The sequence below is a fragment of the Rhinopithecus roxellana genome, chromosome 21, assembly GCF_007565055.1.
Source record: "Rhinopithecus roxellana isolate Shanxi Qingling chromosome 21, ASM756505v1, whole genome shotgun sequence".
NCBI lineage: Eukaryota > Metazoa > Chordata > Mammalia > Primates > Cercopithecidae > Rhinopithecus > Rhinopithecus roxellana.
The window spans coordinates 18469658-18485357 of NC_044569.1; the positions used below are offsets into that span (position 1 = coordinate 18469658).

General features: G+C 50.7%; 1 protein-coding gene across 14 annotated transcripts in view; it reads right to left on the bottom strand.

Moving 5' to 3' along the window:
* CELF4 (CUGBP Elav-like family member 4) overlaps positions 1-15700 on the bottom strand; it is a 321108-nt gene that overhangs the window by 263621 nt on the left and 41787 nt on the right. Inside the window, exon 2 of one of the 14 annotated variants that reach the window (XM_030925966.1) lies at positions 11478-12028. The exons of the other annotated variants lie outside the window; for them this stretch is intronic. Within the exon in view, the coding sequence (XP_030781826.1) occupies positions 11478-12028 (551 nt within the window). Of the gene's footprint in view, positions 1-11477; positions 12029-15700 lie in introns of those variants that run through there. 14 annotated transcript variants of the gene reach the window in all.

Below are 15700 nucleotides of genomic sequence, written 5' to 3' on the forward strand. Positions count from 1 at the left end.
TGATCAGCAACCCCTGAGCCAGAAACCCAGCAGTTCTACATTCCTCCCGCTTCATCCTCACCTACACCACAGCCATCTCCAAAGTGGATTCCTCCTGTCCACCAGCCCCTGCCCCTGCCCCTGCCCCTGCCCAGGTCCAGACCTCACCATCACTCGCCAAGTTTGTGTTTCCTGCAGTTCCCGGGAGCTGTTACCTCCTCTCCACTTTTCCCTGCTGGGCTCCTCTGGGCCTCTCCTTTCTCCCACTTCTTTTCCCTGGCTTGGCTGAAGTCTGGTGCTGAGTTGCTATGGCATTTGAGACAGGCTGGGCTTGATCACTGCATCTCTAAGGCCAGACTAAGACATTGGAAGCTGTGGGTGCCAGTGGAGATTGGGGTTGGTAAGTGCCAGCAAGGCAGTGGCATGTCTGTGTCATCATGTCTGGAATCAGGACATGGGATGAGCCAGGGGAGAGTGTGTGGAGGCAGGATGGTGACTCTCCAGAGGCAGACCCCTCTGGGCCCATTTGCTGTGCTAATTGCCTGACAGAATTACAGGGCAGGTGTCCAGGTCTTGGGCTGTGGTCTCATCACACGCTCAACAGCTGAGGTCTTTTGCGGAGTGGGGGTTGGGTGGAGAGCTACGGAGATAAGTGTGGAGAGGCACCCCCCTCACCTCCTGCTGGGCTGATGGATGGCACTAGGCATGCATAGGTAGGGCATGCCTGTTCTCCAGGCTGACAAATGCCACAGGTGCAGCTGCAGGGGACATGAGCCAGCTGCTCCCATCACATCTCTGTGTGTGCTGCTCAAGGTCATGCTGTGAGCTCAAGTGGTCTGGTGGAGCAGAGGCCTGAAGCCCCCTTGCGGCCATTGGTTGGTCTCCTTAGCTAACCATCCCTTTCTAGCTGGGGAAGCAGGAGGGGTGGTGGGGAGGCCTCTTCCCTCTGAGCCAAGCTAGTTCAACTGTGCATGTGCCAACACCAACCCTGAGATCTAGCATCTGTATGCTTGGAGAGAGAAGGCTGATCTCTGCTGTGGCAGTTCAGCTGTCACTAACGTCACCTCTCTTCTGCTTCAAACTGTTCTTCTGCCTCCTGGGACTTCTGCATATACCACTCCTGCGCTAATGTGGTCTTCCCACCTCAAAGCCCCATCTCGATTGTTCTGGGATGTCATCAGTCTCCCTCCCACTGGCAGGGCTCAAGGGTTCAGCCATCAAAATGGACTCCAGCTTTTCTTTCCCCAACTCACTTGTACAAATATTAATTTAATGGAAGAATGTTATCAACTTTATGTCCCCCTCCTCCAATGAAAAGAAAACAAAGATTAGCACCTGCAACTGCTTATCTGTAGTAGAATCTAGAGAATACCATTTTCACATGGAATTAATTTAAATTTAGAATATGTAGGTATTTTGAGTTCTGCAAAAAAGCACCACAAAGCTGGGACATCCAGGCACAGGGTGCCCTACCCATGTGGGAAAGCCATGTGTGTGTGGTGAAAAAATCCAGGAATTGGCATCTGAGTTCCTGGCATCTTTCATTTGGTTGACCCAAGACCTGATCTATGTGAACCTTCGCTTTGTCATGGGTAATGAGAATAAAACTGATCAGACAGGGTGCTCCTAGGATTAGTGAGAGCAGGCATTGCATGACACAGCAGGTACTCAATAAGTATTGAGTTCATCTGACCCAAGGTGGGGACCCTGAGACAGACAAGTCAGCTAGGACACTGACAAACAATAAGAAGGCATAAGCCATATGATCTAGCAATTCTACTCCTAGGTATATGCCCCAAGGAATTAAAGATGGGTATTCAAACAAATACTTGTACATGCATGTTCTCAGCAACAGTATTCACAAAAGCCTAAAGTAGGAACAGTCTACATTTTCATCAGCTTATGAATGGATAAACAAAATGTGGTGTATCCATTCAATGAAACATTAGTCAGCCATCAAAAGGAAGATAATTCTGACATACACTACAATGTGGATGAACCTTGAAATATGCTCAGTGAAAGAAGCCAGACACAAGAGGTCACATATTATTGATTTCATTTATAGGAAACATCCAGAATAAGTAAATCCATGGAGATAGAAGATAGTGGTTACGAGGGTTTGGGAGGAGGTAGGAATGGGGTATAACTGTCTAATGCATATGGAGGTTTCCTTCTAGAGTGATGAATATGTCGCAGAACTGGAGACATGATAGTTGCACAACATAGAGATGGTACTAAATGCCACTGAACTGTACACTCTAATCCGGTTAATGTTTAAGAGAAAAGAAGAGTAAAGAAAAGAAAGCATGGGGGAAATGAAAAACTTTACCCTCCCCCGGTCCCACGATATTCCAGCCCAGGATCCTCAGTGCACAGTTCCTCAGTGCATGCCAGGCTTCTCCTTGCTCAATCTGGCCAAATGTTACTTGGACCCAACTGGCCAATCTGCTGCAGGGACCCCAGCCTTCTTCCCCAGAAGCTGGCATTGATCCACTGTGTAGATTTGTCTCCTTGGCACTTGGGTGCCTCAGCTCTCCTGCTCCTCTAAGCTTCCTTAGTGACCCCAGCAGGCTTCCATCAGCCACAGAGGTTTCCCTCATTTCTAGAGGCAGCCCTGTGCAATCCATCTCTGCTCTCTACACCACCAGGATGGTCTGAAGTCCCATTGTGATCTCCCTGCTTACAGAATGAAACTCTATTTGTCCTTGGCCCTTGCCCTGCCTTTCTACATGCCTGGTGGTCTGAGGGGATGGACCTCATGGTGCCAAAGTTTCTCCTTGTAGAATGGTTCAGCAGTAACTTCTCTGCCCTGGGCTTCTGCTTTCTCCTTGGCTTTTAGGGCTTCATTTGGAAACATCTTCCCTTCCTTCTCCAGGTGCTCCCACTTGGCCGTGCACATGCTCCCCCTTTCACCACATAATGGAAACATCCAGGAAAATGTGTCAACAGTCAGTGTTGACCCAGGGGCTGTGCCCGAGAGTGACATTGGAGGTGGCCTTCTGGAGGCAGCTGTGCCTTCCTGGATGGTCTGTTTTCTGTTCCATAGAGTAACTTGTGCAGCCTGTAGGCCATTACCCATGGCCACTGTTTGTCGTTCATTGCCCCATCTCCTGGTCATCACCATACCCACTAGAAGGTGCCTTCCTGTGTCCCCCATTCCCCAGTGGTGCTCTGTAATGATTTGTTGAAAGACTGAATGATGAATAAACAAAGGGGTGGATGGTCTCTTTCAGGACCTTTCACCAACCTCTTCCTTCCTTAAAATCCTGGCATGTTGGAAGCCGCAACCTCGCATATCCTTAGTTACTCACTCATCCATCTTGCCACAGGCATGCATCAGCTGCCCTCCACAGGCAGACTCTTTGTTCGGCCATGTGCCCACTGTGGGCTGCCCACATGAGCATGTGAGCCTTGATGCCTCCGGCAAGCCAAGCTTCCTGGGGCACGGTTGGGTCTCCCCGCAGCCGGGTCCCCTGCACAAGACTCTAGCCCATCAAGGTCAGCCCCGAAGGCCTTGACAGTTCCCAGGCTGTCCTCTCAGGCCCAGCTCAGCCCTGGGCCTCCCTCAGGACTTGAATCCTAGTCTCGCTCACCCACACTTCACTCTCCCTTCCTCAAACTCAAGCTGTGACACTCTTGGTCTAACATACCCATTCCACACACTCCTCACGCTGCCACTGACTACCCGGGTGTAAATCTCCTCCAGCTGTGAGCGCCATAGGTTGGGAGCCCGGGCTTCTTCATCTCTGCATCCATGGCAGCACTCAGTGCTCAGTCAACATCTCCTGATGGTAAGGAAGGAGGCTGGTGGGATAAGTTGCTGGTTATCCTTTCCCTCATGCTCTCTGCTCTTTTTCTTTCATTTTTCTTTCTTCTTTTTTATAAAGCTGGAGGGAATACAACTTCAGCATCTCCACCCACTTTATAAATACTTTGACAAATGGTTTCTCTCCTGCCATGCTTACCCCAAGCAGGGGCATCTGTCATTTTGGAAAGCAACTGTTACAGCCCCTCCGACCTTTAATGCAGAGTCAGCGGCTGAGGCTGGGGGTGGGGGTAGAGGAGGGGGCAGCCACGACTGCAGTTCATCAGGCCCAGAATTTAAAAAAAGAAAGAAAGAAAGACAGAAAAAACTCTACACAACTCACAGAGTAATTGCTGTTTCCTTGGCAACAAAGCAGCAGTCTGGGGCCCAGTGCTCCGCCGTCCTTCGCTGGGCTGGGAGGGCCAGGGACAGTTGGGGGGTGGGGGGCGAGAGTGTTTCCCTTCTCCTGTGGCCCTTGGAAGAGGATCTGTCGTCAAGTCACTCTTCAGCCACTGTTCTTGTTTTCTGTTGGTCTCTCGGCTGCAGTTCATAATATCCAGGCCAATGTCCATGTGCTGAGTGTGATGGGGCCCTGTCAGCCACCCACCCAGCCTCGAAGATGAGTTCCGTGGAGCTGCAGCCCCTCTGAAAGCCCAGGCACCATTTAAGGCAGCATTATCTTCTTTCCTCCTCCTCTTTCTCTTCCTCCTGTTCCCTTATTTTCTCTTTTGTTTCTCCCTCCTCCTCCTTTTTCCTTCTTTTCCTTTATCTTCCCTTTTTCCTCATGCTTCTTTTTCCTCTTCTTCTTCCTCTTTCTCTTTCTTCTCTTCCTTTCCTTCCTCCTCCATCTCCTGTCCTTCCTTCTTCCGTCCTTCATCTTGACACCTTTCTCGTCTTCCTCTTTCTCTTCTTTTTCCTCCTTTTCCTCTTCCTCTTTGTCCTCTTCTTCCTCCTCCTTCTCCATCTGTTTCTTCTCCTCCTCTTCTTTCTTCTATTCTTTATCTTTGACTCCTTTCTCTTTTTCTTCCTCCTCCTCCCCTTTCTCCTTCTTCCCTCCTGCTTTCTCTTTCTTTCTTTCCCTTTAGTCCTTCTACCCTTTCTCGTCTGCTTTCCTTTCTCCTCTTGTTCTTCTTCCTCCCCTTTCTGTTCCTCTTCTTTCTTCTCTCTCCTCCTCCTTCTCCTCTCTGCCCTTGTCTTTCTACAAACGCCCTTCTCCTAAGAGCTCTGCAGGTGTCGTTGGCCTTCAGGGCCCATGGATGACAGCAGAGAGCTGGGGAATGGAAATTTTGAGGAGTTTGGGGTCTCAGAGGGTGGGAGATGCATGGTGGATCTCAGGGGCACAGGAGACCCAGGCAAAAGTGAGAAAAGTGCCTTCTCTAGAGGTTTGGGAGAAGAGGTGAAACTCACAACCTTCCCTAGCACCCACCAACCACCTGGTCCAGTAGTGTGTGGTGCTGCTGCGGGAATTGGGAATGGAACGACAGCCCTTTGTTCCCTGCCTCAATATGGATCGCTTTGTCTTCCAAGGAAAACTCTGTGGTATCCCCCTTTCTAGAAAGCGCCTCCCAGTTCTGCCACTCTAATGGCCCATCATTACGCTGCCACGTGCAGGACCTTCTCTTTCAATCCATGCCTGTCCTTTGGGAGGTGAGATGGACTCCCAGGCACAGTGTGAGCAAACTGAGAGTTGGAGAAAGCCTCATTCTTACAGGCTCCTCTGTGTCCAGCAGGTGTTCAGCAAATGTGTGTCCATGGATGGGCAGCAATGTGGGTTTCCTCTGGTCTGAGCTTTACTTTCCAAAGAGAAAGGCATGGAGAACCACTGGGCAGGGGCATGGACCATTCTTATGGAATGGATTTGATTTCTCCATTCTTCCATTCACTCCAGAGCCTCTTTAGTCTGCACCAACCTTCTCTTTTCTAGCTCTACCTACTAAGCTTCTGTCAAGAATATCTTCTTACTGTTCTTGAGACACACCTGCTCATCACTGCCACATTGTCCATGCTCATACTGGTTTCAGCTCCTGGAATACCCTCCCTAGCACTTTCTGCTTATCTTTATCCAACCTGTACTTTCAGGCCAACCCCCAATGCTCCCTCCTCTATGGAGCCTCCCTGAAGGGTTCATGAACTTCTGCATCCCCTGTCTTGCTCCAGCAGTTACAGTCCTAACTATCTCTCTTGTGTTGTCCTCTGATTGGTCCATGAGGCCCTAACTTTGTCCCTCTTCCCTTCTGGGTGGTGGCATGTGTGTGTGTGTGTGTGTGTGTGTGTGTGTACCTTCTGACAGAGGCATGGGATGGCAACTTTTGAGGTGATGGCTCTACCAAGTCCAACAAACATAGATGCTCAGGGAAAGTCCCTGGAAATGTGGAGACACAGATCTCTCTGGTCTACTGGTCAGCAGAGCACTGGGTGCCTGGTACCTCTTTCTGCATTTCCCCTACCCTGACCCATCTCAAACAACCAGAGGCTCTGATGCTCTCTGGCCCTGGTGTTCAAGGTAATCTGCTCCACTTCTCCCATTACCTGAGGAGTCCTTGACTAACAGCTGAAAGTATGGCCCTTTTCCCCTCTCTCTCCTAGGACGAGGTCATTACAACAGGAACCAAAGCTTCCTGCAAAAGGAGCACTGTTTTTGGGCCCAGGGTTTTCATGGAATTCATAGGTTAGGACTTCTTCACAGTATGGCATATCACCAGCAAACATTTATTGAACACTTATTGCATGCATGGCTTTGCGCTGGATGCTGATGAGAAGGAAAAGAGTTTCTTCCGAGAGCCTGGTATCTGACCTCAGGGAGCTCAGAGCCCCTTTGAAGAGTGAAGCAGACATACAAACAGACAATCGCACGAGGAATCAGAGGAGAGTGAAACCAATCAATTGAGCTCCTTGTCCCAAGCCCAAGGAGCCCTGGGTGACAAACAAACAGCCTGAGAAAAGCAAAGGGAATTAGAATTTTTAAAACCTTCCGGTAGTAATAAAATCTGGGGTATAAAATGGGTTAGGAAATTTATTTTTTCAATATATGATTTTTTCCCCCTCTCCTTTGAAAATCCACATATCTATTCTGCTTCAGGTTGGGGCTCCTTTAAACGGGTTTATTAAAAAAATCATTTACTGTGGGCTTTTCAGTTCAAATTTAACTGGACCGGGTGGAAATTAAAAAAAGGATATTTTAAAAATAAATTATATAAATTACAGCCCTAATTATAAAGGAACTTTTAAAAATGTATCCAGGCATTAAAAGAAAATCTTTTTTTAAAAAAATGCCCCATTTCTCTGTTCCATTGCGGGAACATAATTTAGATACTTTTAACAAATCCTCATCCTTTGGAAGAAGCGGGCTCTCCAGGCCCATTTGCCTGTGTCTCTTTCTGAGTGCTATTATTATTTGATAACTCTGGGCTTAAATCTGCATGAGAGCCAATTATCTCTCTTTGTCATCAAGCAGGCTTGCTGTTCGGCAGTGGTTTTTATAGTACAGTAAAAGCCTTAAGAAGCCTGGAGGAGGGGGATTTGCAGTTCAGATTACACTGCATCTTGCCTCCCCAAATGCCTTTCCTTATTCCCTTTTCTGTTTTTGCTTTTCATCCCTGCCTGGTGCAACAAGTTTTCCCCTCCTGGCTTCTCTGCAGTGTCTGCCCCTGAGCTTCTCCCCAGCCTGGCTACCCTCTGCCAGTGCTTTCCTTGAGGATCCCATCCTATCAAGGGTCTTTCTCACTGCTATCTTTGGCAGGCCTAGGCTTCCTGAACACAAGTGGTAGGAACTGGCATTTCTTGGCCCACCCTCCAGTAGAGGCCTAAAGCAATGGTCACATTCTGCTTTCTTAACTAGTGGAGGTTGCATCAAGACCATAATGCTGGAGGGAGACGGGCCTCCCTACTCACGGAGCTCACAGCCTGACTGGTACACTGAACAGACCCACCTGAGGGATGGTATCAAGGGTGGTGGTGGATCCAGTGCCTCAGCAGTGAACTGAAGGATGCTGCCCTCCAGCCAGGGCATGGGGAGCTCTGGGGGCGTGGCCATGATGTCCTGCTTCTTTTATTTCTCCACTAAGAAGAGCCAGTAAATGCTGACTGGGAAGGACAGATGGAGCTTCACAGAGGGGCCGGGGAACATGGGCCAGGTTCTGAAAGGCTGGAGTGGGTGGAGGGCAAAGGCAGGAGCCCAGGTTGGATGAGAGTACTTCATCCCAGTGAAAGCAGGATGTGCCTTCTTAATTGTGGCATCCCAGTATCTAGACTGGGCTGGGTACGTGGAGGCACTTGACGCACTTTGGTGGAGTGAGTGAATGAATGAATGAATGAATGTGGATGATGAGGGTCTGATGAGTGTGTGGAGAGGCTGGAGATGGATTCAGAGGGTTTAGGGTATTAGACCTTTTCAGTCTCAGATAGCAAACTGCTTTTTCTGGCAAAAAAAAAAAATATTATTTACTGGCTTCCCATCATCCTAATCACAGAGCCCAACATCCCTTCCTGCCCCCTGGTAGACAAGGCCTCGTCCCTGCTCCCTTCTTGGCCCTGGGGCAGGCATGTGCACATACCATTTCCTCTGTTGGGAGGCTCCTCCTCCCGTCCACCTGAACCACCCATCCCACAACTGTTAAGCATCCCTTCCTCTTGCAATTCCTTCTTGACTCCAAAATTCAAGTCAGGGGCCCTGCTAACTCTAGTCCTCACTAACTCTTCTATCCCCATGCCAACAATAGCCTGGCTCCTGGCCAGCAAAGGGAGCTTGGGGAAGACAGAGCCCTCGCCCCGGCCACAGACTGACCCTTATCTCCATTTGGGTCTTTCACACAAAATATAAATTACTCTTAATAGTAGTGAGAATTAACTACCAGGACAAGGAATTAACTACTGTGGACCAGGCACTGTGGTCAGCATTTTATATAATTTATGGTATTATTCCTCAAGCTGAGATGTGGAGACCATGAATGACTTACTCAAGGCTGAACACATATATGTGGCAGAAAGCCAATTCAGAACCCAGGCAGGTCTGGCTCTGAGGCTTTAGCTATTTCCCTCGTGTTGCTGGCTCTGAGGGCCTTGGGCTTGGAGAGGGTGGCTCACCCTCACAGCTGGCATGGGGCACTGACTCCCAACAGCTGCGCTCCTTAGCTGTGTAGCTCAGCTCTGGGGCACATGGCTGGGATCTCCTCCCCATTTTAATACTTGACACAACTTCCCTCCCCAAGAAGCTGCATTAGGACAATAACACGCCTGTGTTCTCTCTCTCTGCAGACTGGGAAGCCCTGAGAGGCTGCGGGACTGTGCCTTCAACTCTGGGTATCACACTGCCCTCACATACATGAACACGCACATGCATGCCCCATCCCAGCACAGGGATGGATGAGGCAAGTGGCTCTGCAGGCTTCTGCCTTCTACTTAGCACTGAGAGAGCCAGGAATGCTGTGGGGTCGGTCGCTCTCTCCCGATGCCCTGCTTGGAAGACAGGGCTGGCTGAGTGTCCTGTCCCCTCTCCCCACTCAGAGAATGTCCAGAGCTAAGTCTGAGCAAGGGGCCAGCTTTTTCATTTGGGGTTGGGGTACAGGCAGATTCCTGTTGGAGAGCATTTATTTTACTTTTCAAGTGTGGGTTTTCTGGAAGGTAATGGGAAACTGCAAGGTGTTTTGCAAGCAGGCGTTTGGCACATGGTGATATGGTTCCCAGGGTGGCTTTTGGGCAGGGGCAGGGCTGGGTCCTCCAGGAGCTGCCTGTTGGTGCTGAGCTCCATCCGCTTCCCTACCACTCAGCCCACTGCTTGGATGGTTCCCTCTGTCACTCTCATCTTACGCTGTCTCGGTTTTAGCACGGAAAGTCAAATGTGTGGGAAGCCCCTCAGTCCCAGGCCACCCAGAACAGTTGGTCACCCCGTGTCTAACACACCTGTCTCCAGGGCATGGCTCGTCAGTGTGGCTGTGGCCCCCTCTCCCTGCCTTCTCTTGTCTCCCTCACTGTCAAGTCTGAGAAAGGGCTCCTGGTGGGTGTCTGATGAGGCACAGCTGGGTGACAAAGATGGCTCCAGCTCTGGTTGGGGTGGGCACCTCATGGTGACACCTCACTCTGTGGGACCTCCAAGGGTCAGGGAAGGAGGCATCTTCCATCCTAGGTTTAGGATTCACTGCACTTACACAGGATTCCCCGTGGCAGATCACCTGTGTTCCAGAGGCTGTGTAGTTCAGTGTGTGTGTGAGGCAGTTGCATGGTGTGGGGGCACCTATAACTGGGGGTGAGTCTGTAATGGTGCAACAGATGATGTTAGAATAGTGGGGGTCCTCCTCCCTGTCAAGCCCCAAAAGCACAACCACCAGAGCTGGTGGGTGGCACTGGGCCATGGGGAGACCTGACCAGCAAGGCTCCCTCTTTCCTCTGTCCAGGCCACCCAGCCTGAGATACAGGGCTGGTCACTTAGGGAATGCTGTGGCCCCCAGGGGAGGCCCCTTGGGTGACTGCTCCCTGGCTTCTGACTCCTGGCTGGCAGGCAGGCGGGTGGGCGGGCAGGAGCAATATTTCCCCTAAGATAAATGAAGAAGAGTTTCAGCCCTTATTGGATTATAGTTTTTATTGAACTTTATAAATTCCAATTAGCAGACCCCTGGGCAATAAGCGACACATAGCCCGTGGCTCGCTTTATAGCGTGAGTATGACCCTGTTTATCCTCCCCTGAACAAGAAGTATTAATGGAAACAAAGGAAAGGGACTCGAAAATATATAAAAACAGATATTGGTGACAGAGATAAACAGACAGGAGTCAGGGAGAGAAAACAATCTTCAGGCAGGCAAGGCGGAACAGAGAATCAGAGATTCTAAGAACCTATGTGCTCAGAGCCACAGTGAGCTTGGACGTCCTTCTGGCCTCCCTCCCAGGGCACAAAGCCCCCTAGAGTCCTGAAGGCTGCTGGGGCCTGAAGAGCACCCCTCCCATCCCCACGCCCTACCTCAGGCAATCTTGCTGAGGTTGGAGATTGATTTACTAAGTGCAGAGTCCTGTGTGTATGCTCCCCACACTGGGTAGTCTGCTATCTCCTGAGGCCCTCAGCTCTATAGCTGAACAGCTCCAGGGGTGGCCCAGTGTGGTTCCTTACAGTTTTAGACGTCTTCTTTGTGGTTTAAGAATCTGATGGACACTAACATGCATTGATTCTAGAAAAATGTCCCCATACATGCACATGCATGTATGTACACATGCACGCACAAGTAATTTTGCCTATAGGTACAGGGGGTTGTCCAAGCTCTGAAAACTGATCAGGCATTCTGCCCCCTCCTCCAGGGGACTGAAAGCATAAGATTAAGAATCCTTGAGTGTGAATTGAACTGAGCAAGATCTGTCTCCCAGGAGCTTCTACCTGGAGTTCCTGAGAGCCCACAGACAGATGGGTAGCCTCCAAGGGCCTGGCCACAGCTGGCAATGCCCCTCCAACCCCACCTGCTTTTCATTTCTTCCTGGACACTCTGGTTTGCGTTCATCAGCTATAAATCTCTAACAGCCATGACCCAGAACAGCAGCTGGGAAGAAGCTGTCCCTAGAGAGGTGTGGGGGTGAGCTGGGGGTTCCTGAGCCAGCCAGGTGGGTGGTGGTCATGCTTTCCTGGACTGAAACCCTTGCCCGACTTGCTGCATCTCCCAGGAGAAAGAAGTGTGCTCAAGGATGGCGTGCCCTCCTCACTTTGTCTGGCTTTGTTTACGCCTTCCTCCCCCTTCTGCAGGTCATCTTTCTTGGAGGCTTCAGTGGAAGATTAAAAAAGAAAAAAAAATTCCTCCTATCAGCATTTTGCCGTTGTACGGAAGCATTAACACAGAAGTACCCGAGGTAGCTTTTGTAGTTTGAACAGGATGAAAAATGCTTCAGGTGTTCGTCAGTCTGCAGCAGTATGTAAATAAGATGCCGAGATCTGTGGGCAGCCAGGAGTACGTCTGGCTGGCTGGGCCAATTAGGAGTCACTGAGGAGCCCCTGCTGCAAACGTCGCCCACAGTGGCCTGGGCCTTGGCTCGCATATGCTCTGCACCTCTGTGATTTATGGAGCTCGCTGGGCGCTGCCTTACTTCAGATAAGCAGTGTGGATTTACATAAACTCTGGTGGTCATGAACTGCCCCAGCCAGGACTTTCCTGATTCCTGTCCTCTGGGAGGGAGTGAGGCAGGGGGCCTGGGCTGGGAAAAGGGACTGGAATGACAGAAGCAGATTCCTGAACTGGCAGACTGGTGGGAGACTAGGGGTTCCTTGTTAAGACCTGGGAAAACTGGAGGGAGAGGGTAGCTGTTGTCACTCAGGTACCAGGACGTTACCACCCTCTCCTTGGGGGAGACTGGGGCTTCCTGAGAGCTTGCATTACTCAAGCAAGGTGGAAAGGCCTAGAGATGAGGGAGGCCATCCCATGCTGCCAGGGCTGCATTCTCTCACCCCAAGCTCAGGGCCCCTAAATTGGCTGAGCCTCACTACTGAAGAATAAGCTGCTCCTTCCCCTGGCCCCAGCTCTGGGAGAACAGTGTCTCTTCTCTGCCCATGTGCTGGGCCCTGGGCCTGGCCGGGGGAGCAGGGGTCCAGGCCAGAGGCATAGAAACCAGGCCAGAGTGCAGTGTGCACTTGGCACTTTCCAGAGCAAGTTCCCAGGAAGACGTGAGTTAAATAGGGCATGTCTTCTCCTTCCCATTTCATGAATGTAGAAATGAAGGCCCGGAGAGGCACTGTTTGAGCAAGCTTTGCACTACAGCTGCTCCATTCAAAGAGCAGGTTTTGGAGCTGTGTCTCTGGGTTACCATTTGACCCAGCTGGCAGAGGGTAACAGGCTTTGGGTTGCTATATGGAAAAAAGGTGTTTTTCCTGATTGTGGGTGGGTGGGTAGGGGGATAACAGGGTCTGAGAGCAGAGCCGGGAGCTTAGAAGCCACTGGTGCTGTCTGTCTAGCTGGCTGGTTCCTGTAACCAAAAAGCCCATTTTGAAAGCCCCTTAGGCCTATGAGGGCTTGGGCAGAGCACTCAGATCCTAAGACATTTGGGGGATTATCCCTTCTTACCCAGAGGGGACAGTCTTACGATATTATGTATTTCTGGGCTGTCCCTCTGTCCCTACTACACTGCTATGCTCACAGTAGGTGTTCAGTCCATGATTTCTGTAGAGTGTCAATGCCAGGGCCTCAGGCTTTGGAATGCAGATGGATGGACAGTGGGGACTTTGGGGTTTTCCTGACACTTCTGCAATCATCAGGAAAGCCCCTCTGCACATTGCCAAGGCCCTCCAGACCCCCTGGCATGGGGAGGGGTCCCTCAGGATCCTTCCAAACAGATGAAGAAGCAATCTGCCCAAGCAGCCTAGGGGATGGGATGTGGGGGAGGGGAGGGTATCGGGGGTTGGGGGACAGACATACACTGGGGGGCCTGAAGCCTCCTTCAACCACACCTGCCACCAACTAGCCAAGTGACTGTGGCCCTATCACTCTCTCTCTGGGCCTTCGTTTCCTCACAGCAAAGTGGAAGAATTGGCGCTGCTGATCTCTGAGGTCCGTTCCAAGTCTAAGATCGGCAGATTCCCTTCTCTGATGTTTCAGGCACGAACACAAATTAGCACGTATGGAGAACTGTGGCAAGTAATAATGGTCCCCCAGCCCTCCGCCCCAAGCCCCCCACACTCTCTATTCTCTCCTCATGCCCCCTGCAATAGATCATACAGGATGGATTACATTAATTTTCTATAAACTATATCAACTTGAGTGACATGTCCTTAAGGGTTCGCTGATTGATATCTACAATGCGGTCTTATAATCTAAAATCATATTAATATTAATATTAAAGATTTTCTGTCCTCTACGCGCACCATTAAATCTGGAGTATAAGGTGAAATTGACAACATACATTTTGACAGCTGATCTATAATAAATATGCAAATCTTGATGCCCACATGTCATCACAGATGCACCACAGCCCTCTGAAGATCAGAGCGTGCCTGTCTCCTGTGTGACATTTTCAGCGGAGGATCAGAGCAGCCGTCTGGGCTGCAGGAGCAGCACTGGGCGAGCCTTTGGCGGCGGTGACCCTGGCCTCTCCCGTCTGCCTGTGAAAGCCTGTCCTTCATCCTGCCATGCAGGCAGGAGGGCTTGAGGAGTGACAGTCACAGAGAGCAAGGGACACTATTTCATGCATCTTCTGAGTAGGCACAGAAAAATCCAGCTTCCCTCTTTAGTTCTCTTAAGTCTCGAAGGAACTTTTGCTGTCTCCTCCACCTCCATCATACCTGGTTATAGCTGGTTACGGTCACTCAGCACCCAGTGAGTTTAAGAGTGGGGAATGCTTGCTAACCCCTGCTCATAACCTTCCATAGCCTCAGTTTCTGCATTTGTCTAATAGGAGAGGAGAAATGGGGCCTTTCTTCTGGTGCATATGTGAAGGTTGAATGAGATAACAGAAGCCAGATGCCCAGCACACACAGTAATGGCTCAGTAAAGGACAGCTCTTAAATTATTTTCTAAATGAGTCCCACCTCCTCCTGACTGGTGCAACATGCAGTGCTCCTTCCTGTCCCTCTCTTTCCCTATCTTGTCATACAGAATCTAAGAGTTAGCATAGTGACCATCGTGAATTCTTCTCTGCCTCTGACCTGTGCCAGATGTGAGCTCCAGATGACAGGGACCATGCATCTCCTTGCAGCCCGGCCCCAGCCCAGGACCCAGCTGGAGCTGAGACAGAAGAGGGACTGAAATTAGGACTAAGGAACTGTCTCTAAGGGGGAAATGTTGTCATCTCTCCACTGAGACCCTGCCAGGTCTGACTGGATAGCTCTGTGTGTGTGTGTGTGTGTGTGCGCGCACACACACACACACACACGAGTGCATGTCATTTGGGGGCAATGAATTGAGCCTGTGAAATGCAATATCCTTGTCACATTAATAGACACGTTGAGAGGAGAGCTGAGGAAACAATGAGGGGAATTTTCCATGGGTGCAGGGCTGTTTGCTTGAGACGAGCTCCAGGGGTCCCATCACTCCTTCACACCTGCTAACGGCAGCAGAGCCCTCTGGAGGCCCTGGGCCACAGCTCTTCTCCCTGGCTTCCTTCTCTCTTCTCTGAGCCCACCCTGTGGGGTGGCACCCAATCTCCCCGGCTTCCCCATTGGTTTGCCCTGCCTCAAGAGAGTTGGGCATTGTATTGTCCCCTTCCCCACCCATCCACCCTCCCCCATGAAACCATCCCCCATTAGTCCCCTGACTTGGAGTGCTTCTGTCTCTGAACTCTGCAGAATTTCCAGTGTGGAGAACTGGAATATGGAGGGGGCCATATTCTTTGTCAAGTCTCCTTGCATTGTTCTGTGATCATTTGGCAGTAGAGAGATTTGTTGGCCACAACCACATTGAGAAGGGTGGGGTAGGCACTCTGTGCTCCCCCTTCTGTTTTCCTGAGGGGCTCACCACCTGGCTGGGCACACATTCACGTGGACTTGGTTAGGACCCTTCAATAATCTATATCTGATGAGGAACAGACACTGGGACCACATGGATCCAGAAGTCTTCAGAGGCTCGGTTGTTGGGCATTTCTCGAAAAGCGACAGTTGACATGGATCCATTCTCATGCTTCCCCAGGTCTCTCTTGGGGCCAGGAGCGGGGCTCAGACGGGCCTCAGATGTTCTTTTGGGATATCAGGAAATTCCTTCACATCTCTTACCACCCCTCCAGGGGTAGACAGGCCCAAGAAAGAAGCTCCATCGTTCAGCACCTAGTACCTGCCACGTGTCTCTAACCCTGGGACCCTCAGCCACAAGCCTGTAATCCTGAGCAAGGGTAAGAAGTTTGGTGACCCCGGCTGGGGAGACAGGCTTGCCGGGGGCGTATCACTGCTGGGAGAACAAGCGGCAAAACTCGGGCCCATGCTTGGCTCTGGGAAATTCAGGCCTATCATAGGACGCCCACCGGCA